Below are 19,046 nucleotides of genomic sequence, written 5' to 3' on the forward strand. Positions count from 1 at the left end.
AATGAAGGAAAACTAAGATCCTTGATTTGTTGTCTGCCAAAACAGATGGTATTTGCTCTATTTTCTTCACCGTCTTATATATAGTTAATAATAATATTTAAAAGTTACATTGGCAGAATAAGTAGTAAAGTTATCTTTTTTTTTCTAAATTTAAATGCTGATTTAAATGGCAGTGCTGCAGGCTTCTGTGGTTCTTGATTTGTTGGTCATCTAAGTTACATGTAGAGGAGAGGAAGTAGCAGAATGGGCTGTCTTGAATAGTAAGTGGTATTTGCCAAAGAAGAACATGAGTCTGTTTTTCTACATAACCTTTTTTTAATATACTACCTGTTAAATTTTGTGAGTAAAGGAGACACAGTAAGTTTATCTTAAATCATCAGTAAACAGAAAATATGGAAATAGCTACTGATATAATGATATCCAATTCCTGGAGCTCCTGTATATGCAGAAAGAGAAAAACTAGTGAAGGAAACCAAATAGATTGCAACTAAGTAAAATGAATGCAGATGGAAGTTTTTGCTTGATGTTGTTAGGTAACACTGACAGGTACAGGAGCAGCTGTTGAGCAAGAGCAGAGAGCAGCAAGTACCAAACATCACCATGGGGCCGTAGCTGACCCTCTGCAAGGTGACAGACAGAAACTCTGTAGAGACAGTTGAGTGGCTACACTAGGATATCAGGAAAACATAAAACGTCTGAAAATAGCTCAACTTCCTCTTAAATGCCCATAATTAAATTACTCTGCTTAATTCAGGGGCTGTTTAAACTTGGTATCCACTCCAGAGAAGCATTTTTCTACAGTGTAGCTCATACGTAGCCCTAGTCAGTGGCAGTGTTCCACTCAGTAATCAGATGGGTTAAATGTAACAATGCATGTATGATTGCAAGTTGTGCCCCTTAATGTTTAAGAATATATGGTGAAGAATATTATGTCTTGGAAACACTGTGATATCATGTAATGGGAGACAAAAAGCCTTCTGAGGCATAGAGTTTAGTGAGCTTCAAAAGGAGTTTCAGTGAATGATATTAAGTGACTTCAGACTGTCAAGGAAAAAGTACATAAACAACAATTTATAATGTAAGCTCTATAATGAGCTCTTCTCTCATAAATATGCAAAACACTAATTAGTTATAGCCAAATTTCCCTAGCTTTGGGAATCTTTTGGAATATAGCTTTTCAGTAATTGAATCACATCAAAGTATTTTTTCTCCCCCTCTTCTAAGAGTGTTTTGTGTGATTTGTTGGAGGGTAGGCAGAGATGGAAAGCAAGCTGTTGACAAACCAAAAGATGACTTTGATGTGGTTTAGTGAAACAGTGACTTACAAATTTATCAGAAAGCAATGCACAATGAACATATAAGAAGCCCTGTTTGCAGCGACTACCAGCACCACAATGAGGTCTGTCAATTTGATTCTAATTTTCTGAAAGGCAGCTATGTTTTTTTCCATGAAGTGTATAAATATTGTTAGATATTAAGTTATAACCATGTGTTGTAAGGTTTTGGAGGGATTTCAGAGTATGTTTGAAGGCAGATGCTGCTTTTACAGGGCATTTTTTTGGTAAAGTTCCTTTTGATGATGTTTGAAACCTTAAATGGTTGGACATCACCTTATTTGTAGTTGAAAGAATTTCATTTGATTCTGACTTCAAAAAATTACAGTGAAGCAACATCACTATCATAACAAATTACCAAAACATTCCTCAGTATACCCACTGAATTAAATAACATTTGGCTTTCAGTCCTCACTTGGAAATGCAAAGAGGAAAGGAGTTTAAGGAGATCTGCTGTTAAATCTGATACTTTTTCTTTCTTTCTTTCTTTCTTTCTTTTATTTTTTTAATTATTTATATTTTATATATAAATAATATAATTAAATATTATATTATTATTTATTATAATAGTCATATATAATATTTATAATTTATTATTATATATTAAATTATATATAAATTATATAATTTTATAATAAAAGTTATGTTCGTATTTATTTTATTGTTTATTATTTATTTATTTATACTCATCAGTCTGAAACTGTTAAAACCTTGGTATATGAAATGTTACAACTTTGTTTCCAAATTGACTATGTGTTTTTTACCAATATACTCTTGATGCTTCTAAGGCAACTGATCTGAACTATTGTGTGAAACAGGACTGTTTAGGCATGATTATAGGCTCTGAACAGGATCCTTCAAATAGAGCAATAAAGTCATAATATAAAAACAAACCTACAACACTTCCTTTGTCATCAAACCAACTGAAGTCCAACCTTTAAAACCATAGATTTATTGTCTTGTTAGGTTTCAAGTCTGTGGCCAAATGGATGAAAGGAATAATTATATGATTCTATATAGTCAAATTAAACTGTGTTTGTACATCTTGGAAAGTAATGATTTTGCCTTCTGGGTAGGTCTGTGATGCTTGTGTTAATTCAGATTAAATGAATGAGGACAGTAGGAAAAGAGTAGATCTTCCATGAGAGATGGAAGGGACTGCTAATACGATGCTACAGATCTGGTCCTGAAATGCACTTTTGGGGATTTTAATTAATTAAAGTTGTTGAAATAAATGAAACATTTGTTTAGTTATAGTTGTTGAATTCCAAATTTAAATAGCAGTATGTATTTGGGGGACCTGCTGAAAGAAATTTTGAGGGGTTTTGTTGCTTTTTTTTTTTAGGCAAAAGTCTTTTTAAATGCTTCAGCAGTAGCACAGATTCTGTGTGCTCTCACAGTCTAGCCTTCATCTACTTCTACAGCTGTATTCATTTCTATCTGTCTTGTTGACAACTTCATGAATTGTGACTAAATATAGGAGTTAAGTATTACAGCAAATATAAAGTCATTTCTACAACATTTACTTATATCACATTTTGCAAAATAAATGACAAAGTGAAGGCAATGTCATCATATTAACTCCATTGAAAGTTCCAGCTTTTATGCCTTGAACCTGAACAGAATTTCATGGCTGTAATCAGGTGAAATGTTCCGATGAAATAAGAAGAAAAAAAGCTTTCTGAATTTTTATCTGTCACATTATAGCAATATTTTCATGAATTCCCAAGTTATTAAATTTATAATACTGCAGTATGTTTTTCCAATTAAATGTGCATTTTCTTTTGTCATATAGAAGGAAAAAACTTTAGTTATGCTTTTTACAGTAATTTAATTAAGCATTTCCTGTAAGTTCATTTCAATATCTATCATGGCTCACTAAAGTTGAAATTCAGTACAGAATGGTAGATTAATTGCCCTTTGTCTTCGATGAAATAAGAATCCTAAATATGCAGAGTCATGAAATTTAATTGTGTTCCTCAATTGCTTATTCAATGCTTTGGAAACCTGAATCAAGAAATACAGAAGAAGAGGGCCAAAGGTTGTTAAATGTAGCGAGTAACACAGATTTTGAACTTTACTTAATGAACCAAATGTTTATTACTATGAAATAAATGCACCATTTAAAGAATTATGGAGGCAATGTAAAACATTAAAACTCTAATTAATTTTGGTCAGAAGCATGCAATGCACTCATTTTTCCTAAAACATTTTCATTAGGGTCTGTATTTTCTCTGTTACTGAGATAAATTTATTCCTTTCATATGGTAGTGCTGTCTTTTTGTGTTATAAATGTGTCCTTCAGTGATGTTTACAGTGATGTCTTTCAGCTGCCTTCAACTTTAGGCAGCCTGGCTTGACAGTACCTTCCAGAAGCATTTTTGTATAATTCAGTTTTTATATTGAAGTATGTTAATACTTTTCCATTTAATGTTGTTAATCATTTTTGGAACAAAGAACATTCAGACCTTCTGATAACGGGCTATAGTTTTATATATATAATATGCAGATTATATTTCACAAACTTATTTGAGCAAACAGTTAAAGCATGAAAAAATCTTCAGCTGCCATTTAGTACCTACCAAGATACATGTATAGCCTAACAATTGATCTCTTAAAAATTAAACTTGTGCTTCTTAGTTGTTTTTTTTTTCCATTAAATAGTACTAAGAAATAGAGCTATTAATTCCTTATTGTTGGCTAGAGCACCTTTTGTTCTCATGTAACTATTGTAAGAGGAAGCCATTTTATTTCTTAGTATAAAGAATACAAACATGAATAAGGTTTTTTCTTATAATTTAGTAAATATATAGTGTAAATATGGTGAGAGTATAACCATAAATATTTAAAATTATCTTCATTATAATATGCATTTCTAGGCTATGAAATATTATTCTGTAGTAGTATTGCAGAATATAGTATATATAGTATCTATATTATATGCACTATATATAGTATATATAATTATATATACTATATAAATTATATTATATATATTATACTAATATACATATATATATAGTGTGTATATATATATATATATATATATATATTAGAACTTTCTCTTTAAAATTTACAATACATAAGAATAATTATTATGTTGCTACGTAAGTAGTGCTATTTTGCTGTCCGTGTATGTGTTTATATATGCATAGATGCCATTATTATAATTGAAGGACAAATTTCCCTTAGAAATTATCTTATTCATGACAGTGTCAGATTTAAAAACTAGAGTGCCCTCTCACTCTGGACTGGAAATTAAGAAGACTGGTCCCACATGGGCATGGTACAATCCTGTTAAAGGATTGTACCTGCTTTTCATCTCTTTCTTAGTTGATGTTGCAGGTTTGTGATATCTAAGCATTTATAGGTTCAGTCGAATGTTCATAAATCTGAACCTTTAGAGACTCAAATTCTTAAAGAGGAAACATTTTCCTGTACTTTCTTCAAGGAGAACCAGCTGAACTTGTAAAACAATGGTTGGGTTTCAAGCACCACCTGCCCTGAAGAGGATCCCAACTGTAGTGGCAGTCAGCCAAAGGGACCACTCAGTGGAATGGTTGCCTCCTAAAAAGGAGAGGAACAGATGGAAGATTTGAAATCTGGCATGAAATTCCACTTCTGTACTAAGCGTTAAATGAAATTTAACTGTAAGGGCTCTTGCGATGGTACATTTATCTGTATAATCAGAATTAGCAACAAGGAAGTAGAAAATACAGAACACTGACAAACATTTCCAAAAGACTTTGAAAGTTCTTCTAGCAGTGTGAGTTAAAGGAAAGAGTTTGTGATAAACATGCAGCTGCTTGTAGCTTCTTAAAGAGGAGCTTTAGTGTAAAAGTAGTTCTGCTGGTCTTGCATTGCCACCTAGAGCTCAGCAGCTGGCACTGCTTGGTAAGGAAACTGCAGCATTGCTCTTTTCACTCAACAAAGTGGGGTGGAGAGCTGCTTCCAGTTAATTGATGTCATGTTTGCTTACATTGTAATGGCTAGTCCCTTCATAGCCTCCGTTTTATAGTGTACTGATCAGCAGAGATTGTGCTGTAGGACTTTGGTGGGCTCTGACAGTAAGAATTAATGGCAATGCGCATTTAAAGGTACAACTGTCAGATATCCAGTGGTCCCAAAGGGGGCATTTTCTTGATGGCTGCTTTAGAATTCTTCATGAAGCAAATGTCAAACTTGTCAAGGCTGTCACTATGAAAATGATCCATGTAGCAAGGGTCTCCTTTTCTTGGGAAGCAAACAGCTGCCTTATCACTGCAGAGCTGTGGTTACAGAAAACTGTCATCTATCACAAGAAATTTATATTTGCTACTAATATCCATTAGTAAAGAACTGTTCCATTTGTACTCTTTTTTTGCACCATTGTTCATTACAAGGGTTGTCAGTAATACTATTGAAGAAGATAACATAGGCTTTGGAATTAAAATAACTTTTGAATTTTACTGCTGGATACTTTCCTTTTGGTGATTTAACAGAGACACTATCTTAGCTCCCAGTTTTTCCCTGACACTCGTTTTCTTCCAAATTTGGCCTGTGACTTTGGAAGCTAGACTTTCAAAGCACAACACAAACAAAAGCTCTAGTATTTAATAAATTTTTTTCTGTCCTGATCTATTTTTAAGAGTATTAAGGTATTTTTACCTACTTCCAAGTGGTTTTTTCCTAGCTAGATTCTGTGAGGCAGGAGATGAAATGCCAGCTGGGGATCCTTAATAATTTAGTCTGTTAGTTATATTACAGTCTTTTGGGTGAAGATATTTTAGAAAGTACTGGTATTAGAATTTGGCCCTGGGTGCTTTTGAGATGCTATTTCTAGATTATGTACTAGCAGAGACAACTCTTTAGTCATTCCTCCTTATAGCAAGGCATTTTTGTGTTTTGCATACTTTCTTATTATTCAGATGATTCTTTACATAATCCTTAATGTATAGGTGTTTATTAAGTTTAGAATATCGATTACAGTTGGCAAAATAGTCAACATTGTAATGCAACTCCAGATATTACAGTTGTGGTGCAATGAACAGAACTGGGAATTGATGCATGCCCTGGCACAGTTAATTAAGGTGTGATCTGTTCTATTTGCAGAAGAGTGTCAGATTTCCTGTAGAGTTAAGAATTGTCTAATTCACTGTCATTTTCCAGATTTCATTTTGTTAACTAGTGGAGGAAAAATAAATTCTCAGACATTTTGAAGGAAATTGATTGGAGGGGGTAAAAAGCAAAAGGGATACTCAAACCCCTATTTCTAGGGGGTTTTTTCTTTCTTTTCTTTTTTCATTCCAGAATTTTTCTACAGGGGAATATTCTGGAATAATTACTACAAAATTAACTTTCTGTCTCAGATCCACTATTCTTTGGTCAGAGAATAATGTGGTTGTCCTTAAAAATGCTTTCAAAGGAGATGAAATTGTATCACAGTCTTTCTCAACTGTCAGCTCAAAACTTTAGAAATAGAATTTAAAAATCAGACTCTTACCTTTGGTTTTTGTCACCTAAAGATATCTAAATATCGAAGTGCTCTCATTAACTTCAGCAAAGCTATTGAGTAATTAATACTTCAATAGATCAAACATTTAATTATGAGGCAGATTTTAGTCTCTCGTTTCTAAATTCCTGGTCCCATTCTGTTCCTGTGACTCTTAAATGCTCAGCTACCAAGTATGGACTAAAAAAGAAGAGATGTTCATAGGACATTTGAAAACACCTACAGAGCACCCAAAGGACTCTTTAATCCAGTACCTTGTTTCCATCAGAGAAAACAAGGATGGGATTCCAGGGCAAAGGATGTAAGAAAACTAATGTGGAACGTCCCTCTCTCCACCAATGTCATCAGGATGCAGATGAGCTGTCCAGTGGCTTGAGGAGCTCCTGAGCTGGCATTTCAGTGCAAAGTGTTGGGTTTAGCAGCACTTTGTACTTTTCCTTATCCCTGTTGCTTTTATAGGTCTGTAATAACATCAATTCCAGACTAGTAAACTTCATTCATTTCAATATTAAAATAATCTTTGGGCTTTTTCATTAGGAGTAGGTAGTACAGTCTTGAGGGATTCACATCCCTTGGCTATTCCAGTCATCAGATCTGTGCAGAGGCATCTTTTTGGTGAGTGTATTCACTATATAATATTTGAGTCTATGGTTTTCTGTAGTCACAAGATACTGAGATAAGTTTGATTTTTGGCATCCGACAGTGAGAACTACTTTAAAAGCTTGACTTGTGACATCTGCCAGAAAAAGCTGCTTTGATTTTAGGATTTTTAGAGCAGAAAGCACTAGCTGTAAGAGTCATAAGTGGCTGGAAGAAAAATAAATAATAATATAAAAAGAGATGTGAGGTATTAATAAAAATAATGTGAACTGAATTTCTGTGGGCAGAAACCAGAATTCAGTATTTTGTCTGCTGTGTAGCTGCTAGTAATAGAAACTTTGCACACTGCCATCATGGACTGGTTTTTAACAGATAACATAAAAATAGAAGGTTTTCCTTTGCTATTCATCAGAATTAAAAGCATTATAATGATAATGATAGGTGGTAATTACTAAAACAAATATATTAAATATATTTAATCTGCAGTCTGTTTTGCATAATTTCTTGATAATTAGGCTATATAGGCTATGTAGATGAAAATTCAAACATTATTAATGACATTGGAAACTCCAACCATTTCATTATTCTTTGTGCAATCATCGGGCTGTCTCTTGGGCTACTATAAAATAGATAAAGCATTTCATAGAAATCTTGCATTGTCAGCAAACTGAAATAATAGTGGGTTTTCACATCTTGTGGTATGGTTAATATGTGCCCAAAATTGTCAGTTCAGATCTTCCTCAAGCATACTGGCAGTAATAGAACACTTCTTATAATTTGTAGAGGTTCATGTCCCAAATTATTCTGACATTGCCATTCTGAGGCCTCTGCTGACACTTCTTTTCTGGCAGAAAGCTGCATGAATGCCAAAGCTGGTGGTTCATAATTTCCAGTGTTCCCCAAAAGTCCTTTCTGCCATCTTGTTTTTGCTGGCACTGTTGTTCATGTGCCAGTGCACAGCCTGGGAACTGATCTGGCTCAGGGCGTGTCTAACAAAGAAAATGTTTTCTCTCCTTACTACGTCATGTTATGAGAAAGATCAAACATCACTACTCTGAGCTTTGCACAGCAATCACCTGTGTTCAGAGATACCAAACTTTTGTCTCCAAATGAGGTGTGTTTCTGTTCTTGGAAAACAAGATGGAGTGAAAAACCTTGTACAAAGTTATGATGTTTCATATGGAGCCTGGTTCAGTGCAATGCTAGTCAGACAGTTTTCAGGCATAAAAATGCAAAAAACCCAATAAATTAAAAAAATCAGCCAGGCATCTGGATGACTTGTGCAATGGAATCTGCCCACATAAGTCAAATTTATGTTCTACTGGTAGATTTTACCTGTTTGAATATGTTTTACTTGTTTGAAGTAACAGGAAATCAATAAAGGAAAAGTATTAGTTCTGCAAAATATTCCAAAGTTGATGCTTCCATCTGGAGTATTCAACCTAAGCAAATCCTGGAGCTGCCATCACCAAGAGCCATCATTTCTGCATCTCAGAATACACTGATCACTGCAGCTGCTCTGTAACCTGGGAATTCTGCCAGAGTGCAAGCATGACCTTTTGAGCACAGAATTAAACATTTCAAATTTACACAAAGGCAGAAGATTCTCTAAAAAAAGCCTCATTCATTGGATAAAAAACTTCTTTGCCATCGAAAAAGTCAGGAAGCCAATATTCAGTATTGAGCCTAATGTGCCTTAACCCTCTTGTAGTCCTCAGTGAAGGTATGGCCCTGTTGTCTCTGAAATTGCTGCATGCTCCATCCGTGAGGAGAGGAAGCCTTAAGCAGTATGTGGAGAGTTCTGGGAAAGAATGATATTGTAGGGTTTATATTCCTGTATGAGGGAGCACAAGTCAGGGCATCAGAATAATGTCAAGTTGAGTGCTAGGAAGGTGGATTAATTGGCTCTGAGGTCACCTGGAATACAACTGCTGTAGGTAGGGACCTTCAGAAACATGCAGATTTGCTGTTCTTTTAGTAACATGTTCTTCATTAAATAACCTGGCTGGTTTTCCATAGCAGGCAAAAGCTTCTGTGAGTGTTTTTTCATTCCACAGTGCTCTTTTGAAACCTGTAAGCAGTAAGCTTGGTACATTCTACTCCTTTGCTGTTTCTGATTCTGCCCTGCGTGTTTTCATTTGAAGTTTGACCTCTGTATGGATACTATACATTGCACTCTCTTTAATATATTCTACACTTCTAATTTCAACAAATCTTCAGTGTTTGTTTTCACACACATGCACAGACTTGTTTTCTCAGCTAAATGAGAAGAGCCACAGGGAGCACTACTTGTTTTAAAGGTAACTGAAGAGATGACAGTCCAGAAAGAAAAGAAAAAAAGCTTTTAGAGGTCAGTTATGTAAAGATTTCTCAGTGCCTAGGCAGACTCCTAAAGGGGCAGAATTCAGAGGTGGGATGGCTTGGAGTATCTGCTACTTGAACAGAACAACTAGCTTTCCCATTTTATTACATAACAGATCACATTTTTAAATGAAATTTTCTACTGCCATTCTATTTTGTGCTTCCGATGTAGTCTTCCTATATATTTTCTACCTCTAAATATTATACTTATTGTTACAAAGCATGCTTTGATGGTGAAAGAAGGGCTAGGATGCAAAAGGATAAAGTTATTTTCCTACAAGAATGAAAATGTTCTTTTAAATCAGGAAAATACACCTCAGGTTACAGGGTCTCACCTAAATGTCCCTGGTGTTTCCTTTTTCTCAGCTGTTGGTTTGTGATGAGTACTGTTACAGCAGCCAGGATGCTTCTTCATTCCAAAATGTCTGTTCATTTCTTTTTGGTGTTATTGGAATGTGGAAGATTCTCTGTAAGTGGAATTAAAATGCAGACTAGAAAACTGGTCATACTCTGAAATTGTGATAAGAACTGTTCATGATGTGATGAATTGCAAGTTGTCTTACAAAACAGTTTTCTCACTCTTCCATAATTTTTACTTTGGAGGTCATGATTTTGTACTGGACACAAAATAGGATCCATTCCTATGGAAACAGGCATTATGATGTTACTTCATTTTTTCAGTGAGATCCAGAGGAACCCATAGTGAATTATGAGCCTTACTCTTGGGGCTGAAGCTGTAGAATATTGTAAGCATGCTGCTGCCTGACATGCTCATGTTTCCTATTTTAGACCTGACTGATCTTCAGATAACATATGGTGGTACAAGTAATTGGAAAATTGGCAGACCTGTCAAGAAAATATGCTAGATGGGACAAAAATACGATGCTGCAGCACATAAAGTGTCTCTGAAGTTAAATTTATTGTCTTTTATCAAATGGTGAAGTAAACATATCTGGTCGCAAAAAAATGAAACATTTTTCAATGGCAGATGCTTTTCAAAAGTAATTTTTAGTACAATGATGAAAGTTCTTGCATTCAAAACTTATTTAGTGGGAACCTCTGGTCAAGAACAAAGGAAAGGTGTGTAATACTTCCTGCTGTAGATGTTTGAATATATTGTCATCTGTGTGTGATTTATAATTTCTTTATGTAACTGTCCAGTAAAATGGTCAGCAGAATATTTACTCATTAAATTTTTTTTCTGCTATAAATGTAGGCAATTAGGTTTGTTTAAATTTTGTATCATTTTTATTTCAACACTTGAGCAAAATCAATCACTTGAATAAAGGACTTTCTGCTTATTTTTATGCTCATTAGTCAGGCAAAAGACTGTACCAAATTCCATACATCTGCATAAGCAAAAAAAGTACACTTTTTCAATAAATTGATTAATGTTCAGGTTTTCATTTTCTTTTACAGGAAGAAGAAAATGAAGCTGAAGCAGAAAATCCATCTCAGGAGCTGAATTTGGAACAGAAGAAATCAAAAAAATAGGAGATTGCTGTCTGGTTTGAAATATTTGCAAGTTGTGTAACAGTGGTTATAGTTTCTCATTGTAAAATTAAGAAAAAAGTTCTCAATAAAGTCATTGAAAATTAAATTCATGGTGCACTGGGGAATTAATTAAGTAGCTCCTGGTGATATTCTTGATTACATTAAAAACTGAATTATTAGAACTGAGTACTTTACCAATAAAATTCTGAAAGCTTTTTGAACACGTTATAGAAAGCTGATGGGTTATTCATCACATGTAGCATTTACTAAGCAAATAGGGCAATTTTATGTTTTACTCTGCAAAACAGTGTTATCCTTAAAGGATAGTTATAACTCAGACATATTTTGGTATTTCTGAGCAAGAGCTTTGATTCTTAAAAGTTAGATAAATATGTTCTGCTAAAGGAGTTCTGAAATTTCTCCTGATCAGTGATTAAATGTTTCTGAGGAGTAGGTAGAGGCAAGAATTTTTTGATATGTATGGTACATTTTCAGAAGTAATTACTTTTGCATTTGTATTGTGATTTTTAATCGATTTCTTGCTGCATTATACTTTTCCTTATGTAAACCTTTTCCATCTTCATGTGATCATTGTCTTTTAATGAATGTCAACTTTTTGTCTTGATTAGGCCATCTTACCCAGGTCTAATTCCCTCATGCCATTCTTTTCATTCTAACAAAATAAAATAACTTCTTTCTGTGTCATTAGACCTTCAAGTGAGTAATAAACATGTAAAATAACTTTTCTTCCTATAGTCCTAATTTTGTTTTCCAATTTACCTTTGCTTTTCAGCCTGTGCAGGTCACTGAATGGGAATGTACAAGAAACTCAGAGGTATATTTATAGCCTGATAGCTTCACAGATTGCAATGAAAAAAAAATCTCACTTTTGGGTTTAAAACATCACTGACTGAAGTCCCTTCAGTGAAGTTTATCATAGTTGGGAGAAATAAATTATCTTCAGCTGAAAAAATTAACTTCTTTTCCTACTCTGCTATACTTTTACTTTTTGCATTGAGTGCTAAATCAGATTGTAAATAGTGTCCATCCCAAATTTTATCCTCTCTGTGTAAATTATATTTTCAGATATTTTAAAAACAGCATGCCTGTGCTTAAGCAAATATTTTATGAATTCTTTCCTGGTTTATGAGGTTCAAATGTGTGTAGCTCATGGACAGATTTCAATCACAATTACTCTACAAGAGTTTAATAACACTAGATCTCATTTTAACGAATGCAGCTATCATGTAAATAAACATTAAATAAATTCAGCATTGGTCCATTTGGTGCAGATCAAACACTGTAGCCATCTCAGAGAGGAGGGGGGCATATGATTTTGTCTTCACTGCAGTGGAAGAGACAGATTTAGGAAAGCCAGAAGCAGAGTTTTGCCATGCAGGACCTGTTCTCTGTGCAGCGGCATGAAGGATCACCGGGTAGGTGAAGGCAAAGGGAATGTTTTTCATTTCTTCAGGCTAACCCAGAAAACCACAGTTCTCAGAGCTTAGTCCTCATCAGGATCTGAAGAAGGGGCAGGGTGTCCAGTGGAACAGGCTGAAAGGCCTCTGAACTTCAAAGGACAGAACTGGTAACTTAGAAAAAAAGGTAAGAGAATGAAGTTTTACATAGGGGTTTCACAAAGGGCAGTAATGACGGGGAGATACTGACTGAGATGAATCGGGCTGGACATGCCTTGGCCTTTCAGCCTGCACTTGATGCACTTGATGTTTGGATTTATCCGGCCTGAAATTAAGAGATAGGGCCTCAGTTGTGCAAAATATTTGAATCTTTACATAATCACATTTTCTTTCAGTCCATGGTAGCACATTTGTCCATTTGCTGTGAGTCTAAGCTCTGGCAGCCCAGGACTGTACAGGTGTGGGAGAAGACAAGGGTGGTTATTTGCTGTTCAGGTTTTGTGTGAAAATGCATTACTTGGCTCTCAAACACCCAAGTGAGAAAAACAGGTCAGACATTGAAGGATACTATTTGCTTCCATTTGATGCATAACTCTGATGAGCCTTAAAGGACTATTTCCGTATCTTTCCTAAGCTCTTCAAAAATTTAATGTGAAAGTATAAATACATAAGCCATACTTTTAGCTAGCTCCAAAGTACATCACCAGAAGTTTACAGTCAGTGTTAATAATCTGTGTCTTGGTCAAGTTATTTACTTCAAAATGGAAACATGGGAATTTCGAAAAACTTCACTGAAAAATAATAACCAGTACTTTTACCATAAGTAAACCTGGGGTGGAAATTGAGACAAATTGGCTGAATTGAAATGCAGTCCTACCTTCATCCCTGCCAGAAAAATGTTGGAAACTGATTTTAATAACTTGTTTGTAGACATGTTTACTTAAGGGGAGAGGTGTTTAACTTATAAAGATCAAATGGATCAGATAAAGGCTATATCAGATGGGTAGCTTTGTTTATTTTGATTCTGTTCTCGTTAAAATTTGCCGCTGAATTGATTTTTTTTGTGTATTCTTGAGTTTTCAAGCTACCAGTATGAATTACATTTTCATTATATTTTTTTTTCTCCTCAGTGTCCAGAGGATTTTTTGATACAACACACTGGGTAAAGCAGATGGCTGCAGCACTGCTACATGGCTCTGACATGATGCTTCTGAGTGTTACCCTTCAGCAGAACTAAGGTCTAAACCTGATGCAGAATATTGTGACTTTTATTACAGGTGTGTCCAGGCTGCAGTGAAACACAAGCCAGCTTGGATACTGTAAACACCTTAGCCCCTGCAGAATGAAGTTCAAAGCTTATCTGAAAAAGCTCAGATGAAAAAGCTCTCAGCTTAGAGATGGGAAGAGGAAAATTGAGACAGCTTTAATTCAGCTGACTGCAGTCACTTTTGTGGAGCAATATGTTCTTTGTATGCAAATACACACAGACACCCCTCTGTACATGTGCCCAAGCACTCAGTTTTAATGTCCTTTTTATTTCTCTTCCCCTCAATTCTGTTATTTAATACTAAGAGTTACATGCTGTTCTGAAAGTCTAGATGGAGAACTACTTATTTCCCACTGCATCCCTCTCATGCATGACAGTAATGATGCTCCCCAGTTGGGAATTGCAGTTTTCTGGATTGCATTAGTGATAGCTATTTTAGGGTGGCTTAGGGGATAATTATGTTTTCTGTGCTTGAGGAAAAACTGTCATTTTCCTCATATTAAAGCAAATTCACTGCTTTTGTGCAGTTAATGATGGATTGCTGTTAGTTTTTGTTCAATCCTCCATGTTTGCTCTTTTCTCTCCTGTGGAACAGTGGGCTGTGGAGAATTTTTTGGACTCCAAACCTGTTTTCTATTACAGACAATTACTTCATCCCCAAAGAAGAGCAAATTTCTCTATTACTATTATTTTTGTTCTTAAAAACTAATGTCTAACCTTTCCACTCCCTCATGCAAGGATCAAAACTTCAAGGTGTGGAAGTTCTTCACTTAGGGTAATATTTCTGATTTATGAGAGTGTAGGTTATGTTGTGTTGTAGATATATGTGCAATAGTTTGTTACTAAATTAATCTCTTTAGTATATTACCTAATTTTTGTCATGCAAGGATTCTTACTCTGAATGCTGTATAGGACTCCAAATGATTGGCATGAGCTAAAAAAATCAAAGCTACTTTCAAAGCAGATGCTTTTACTTCCCTGTTTGTTGCTTCACTGGGATTGAAATACTTGGATCTAAAATGTTGTGTAGTCGTAAGGATTCTGGACAAAAGCAAATATATCTTGGTATTTTAATCCCAGTGTATGTGTAACTTCTTATGACTTAATGAGAATCTACAGTATTTTGATTTTGTCTTAATGATACATTGAAATGTATTGCTACACTGAACATTTGGTGCTCATTTAGGATCTATCTCCTGAACAGCACAAATTGTGGTGCTCTATGTGCACAAAGTATCATATACAGCGGCTAACCCTAATACAATATCCATTTTCTGCTCATTAGAAAGCATTTCTATACCTGTAAATTAAGAAAACTATTTAACATGATTATTCTCTCAGAGAAGCTTCAATATTTGCACAGTAGGAATTTTTGAAGGGAGAAAACCATACTGACAGAGAAGTATCTCACTTCAGTGCTTCTTATTGCAGTCCCATAAGCAGGCTACCTCTTGGTTGGTTGTTCTGCATCACTCTACAGAAACTAACTCTCCCTGACATTAGTCTGGATAGGTTTTACCCTGGTTTTACTCTGAAAAGTGAAGATTGATTAGAAACTGACTCTTTTTCACATGACCTAATGAAAACAATTTTTACAATGAGCAAACCATTTCTATCACCTATCTAAGGCTATAGAGTGAAATCATGGCAGGTAATAAATGTTTCCCCATGGTGAATTCAGTGTGGATTCTGCAGTGATGCTATCTGGGGAAGGAAGTGAAATGCTGAAGGCAACAGCATGAAAATGCACGCAGCTATGGCATAATTCTGATTTGTTTGGAAGAACTATTAATTTCCTTTTTACAAAGCCAAGTAAGAGCAACCCTTTAAAACTGTTGAACCATGAAAGCCATTTCCTTAAGGGTTTTAAATTTGGGAACAGAGTCATGAAATTTATAGCTTTGATGAGATATTCTTTGCCTGCAGTCAGAATGAGAGCTAGATCATTGGTTTCCCAGCATGACACCTATGTATTCTTGTGTGCAGAAGATATCATTAGGCTCATAATAACACAGCTATCAACACATTAACGTCTGAAAGGTTCAGTTTTGATGCTTGGTTTAAATCTCATTTATACCTACAGCATACAAAGCAGCTGAATAAAAGCAAAAGCTGCATCTTACCTATATTGTGCTACTGTTATGCACTTTAACCAAAAATACAGTAATTTTATGCCTGATCAATTTTTTTTTTTTATTTTTCTTGCCAAGTCACATTGTTTTGAAAGAGCTGCAGTGATGAACTAATTGCATGCCATGAATGCAGTAGCAGATAATGGTACACTGACACCACTTTTTTTCTGGCTCATGCCAATAAGGACAGTAGGGAACATCATATACATATTGGCCTAATAATTGTAATTTTCAGTATATTACTGAAAATTTATGTACTATGTCTGCCATCTTATGGTAGAAGAGAAGTGTGTCAGAACAAGTTGTTAGCACCTCATTTCTTGTATTCTTTCAGGTAAAGCAGGGCAGACTGTCATGTTCTAGCAAGGCACCAGCAGTTGGAAATCACACAAAAAAGGAAATACAACTGAAAAAACTGCCCTGCTACATATTCTGTGAGTTTCTGTTGGAAAAATATAGTATATCTCTTTACAGCATAAAGTAGTGCTGGTTTTACAGTGAATATCATACCATTTGTATCAAATGAAATTTGCAGAGAGAGATACCAAGAGAAATCATCTTTTGTTCGCCCTGTGACTGAACAATTGGAAAGAGTTTGGGAGAAACATCTTTATTCTCATAATGGAGAAAAGGAGTCTGCAGAAGCACCAATGTAGCAAGTCCAATAACTTGTGGCAAATTACTTACTACTTTGATGTGAAAAGTTTTCCCCAGATCAGTGTCAGAGCTTTCATTTCTGTACATGGGAGAGAAGCCTGCGGGAGTTCTGGCAAGAGAGAGTCTGCAGATTGAGGCTGTAGCATTGAGTTAAAAGCAGCCAATTCCAAGCAGTGGCTTGGAAATACAAAGACAATTTGAATCATCAGAAGTTGGGAAGGCTACATGAGACAATATTCTGCAAGAGCTTAAAAGCCTTGTGGAAGAAGAAATACTAATTAGCAGCTAAGGAAATGGGATTTGTAAAAGATAGAGTATAGCAATAATGTTTCCCAGAAGAAAGACTTCAGGTTGTTTTCATTTTAGATGTTAAAATACAGTTTTTTAGTATGTATTTTAAGGATCACTGTGTCAGTCACCAATATCCCAATATCTGAATATTTTTTACTCAAACTCCAAACTTCTGTTTTAACATCTTGTTGTGAAAGATGTATTATGAAATAACCTTTTTTTCTTAAATATTTTAGGGACCGGTTGAATTTTTAATGTCTTTATATCTTCATACATCAAACCCTTTCAAATATTGAATCGACTGCAGTATTATGAAATGTTTTGTCCCTGAAAAGGAATACAATATTCATTTCTAGTTACTAACTTAATGCCAAGTGGTTAGGTGAAAAATGCCTTTTTCAGCCCACATTTGTTCCATAAAAGTACCTTGACTCTTTTTTGAATCCAAGCACAGTGTAGAAAATACATGGCGTTGCTGAACCGACCCTTTAAGCTGCATTGTTCATGTTACGGAATTATCTTTAATTGCCAAGTAGCTTGCCTATGTAAATCACACCTGGTGAAATCACACCATTGATTCCCACTTTTAGGATTTGGAGTCAAAACAAAACTGTTTGTTTGTACCTTTTCTTCCTTGTAGATAAAACCTTTTTGAGACCAGCCAGGGGAATTGTCACCTTTCAGAGAAGCAGGGCGAGGCACCTGCCAGCAGTATGGGACAGCAGCACAGAGAAAAGACTGCTGTTCCCCAAAGCTTTGTTTTCATCACTGAAGACAACAGCCTGAAAAGCCAGGCTGAAGAAGTGATATAGCTTGGCTCATGTTCTTGTAGCACATCCCTACATATTCAACTGTATTATTTTGGCCTTTGTTAAGAGAGAAAGGAATACAGGACTGCATTGCTGAATGCTTAAGTTATTAAGAAGGCCACTGTACTGGGTTTGCAGGGCCAGGCTTTGGTGGTGGTGGTGGGGCTGCAGGGGTGGCTTCTGTGAGAAACTGCCAGAAGCTTCTTCCATGTAAAACACAGCCAATCCCTGGCAACTCTGAAGATGGATGTGCTGCTGGTCAAGGCTGTGCCAATTAGAAATGGTGGCAAAGCCTCTGTGATAAGAGATTTAAGAAGGAAGAAAAAAAATGTATATAGTACAGTTGTAATTGCAGCCAGAGAAGAGCAGGGTGAGAATATGTGAGAAGAACAACTCTGCTGACATGAAGATCAGTGGAGAAGGAGGGGCAGGAGCTGCTCCAGGCACCAGAGCTGGATTCCCCTGCAGCCCATGGTGCAGCCCATGGAAGTCCACAGGGATGCAGAGATCCACCCACAGCCCATGGAAGAGCCCCCCACCAGAGCAGGTGGAGGCTTGACAGGAGGCTGTGACCTTGTGGGACTGAGAGGAGGCTGACCTTGAAGGACTGCATGCCACAGAAGAGTGACCCATGCTACAGCAGGTCACAGGGAGCTTCTGCTTGTGAGATGAACTCATGTTGGAGAGGTTCATAGAGAACTTCCATGGGAGGGACCCCACAGTGCAGCAGGGGAATGACTCTTCTCCCTGAACATCAGGACAAAGCCATGAGTGATGAACTGACCATAACCCTCATTCCCTGTCTCCTTGTGCCACTGGGGTAGGAGGGAGAGCTGGGAAGGAGGGAGAGGTGGGGAAAAGGTGTTTTTAATGTTTTATTTTACTTCTCATTATCCAGTTCTGATTTTGTTAGTAACAGATTATCTCTAATTCTAGCCCGTTTTGCCAATTATGCTATTTGGTGAGTGATCTCTCCCAGTCCTTATCTCAGCTCATGAACTCTCTGTTATATTTTCTCTCCCCTGTCCAGCTGTGGAGGGCAGTCACAGAGAGACTTTGGTGGGTGCCTGGCATCCAGCAAGAGTCAACCTGCTACAGCCACTCTGGAGAACAAAAGACAGACCTCTTCTCAGTCAATACTGGCCTTGGGTCCAAGCAGTTACAAAATTTCTTCTGACCAACTCATTTCCCA

The 19,046-nt window shown here is 36.0% G+C and overlaps 1 protein-coding gene across 4 annotated transcripts in view; it reads left to right on the forward strand.

Annotated features, from left to right (window-relative positions):
• The window catches only part of PHF14 (PHD finger protein 14), a 161,078-nt gene extending 149,692 nt beyond the window's left edge, over positions 1-11,386 (forward strand). For all 4 annotated transcript variants that reach the window (XM_059476047.1, XM_059476039.1, XM_059476056.1 and 1 more), the window contains one exon: positions 11,206-11,386. Coding sequence is in view for 3 of the 4 variants with exons in the window: in XM_059476039.1 (XP_059332022.1) it covers positions 11,206-11,280 (75 nt within the window). In the remaining variant the exon portion in view is untranslated. The remainder of the gene's footprint in view (positions 1-11,205) is intronic.
• The last annotated feature ends 7,660 nt before the right edge of the window (positions 11,387-19,046 follow it).

Source organism: Ammospiza nelsoni, chromosome 1 (genome assembly GCF_027579445.1).
Source record: "Ammospiza nelsoni isolate bAmmNel1 chromosome 1, bAmmNel1.pri, whole genome shotgun sequence".
NCBI classification, from domain to species: domain Eukaryota; kingdom Metazoa; phylum Chordata; class Aves; order Passeriformes; family Passerellidae; genus Ammospiza; species Ammospiza nelsoni.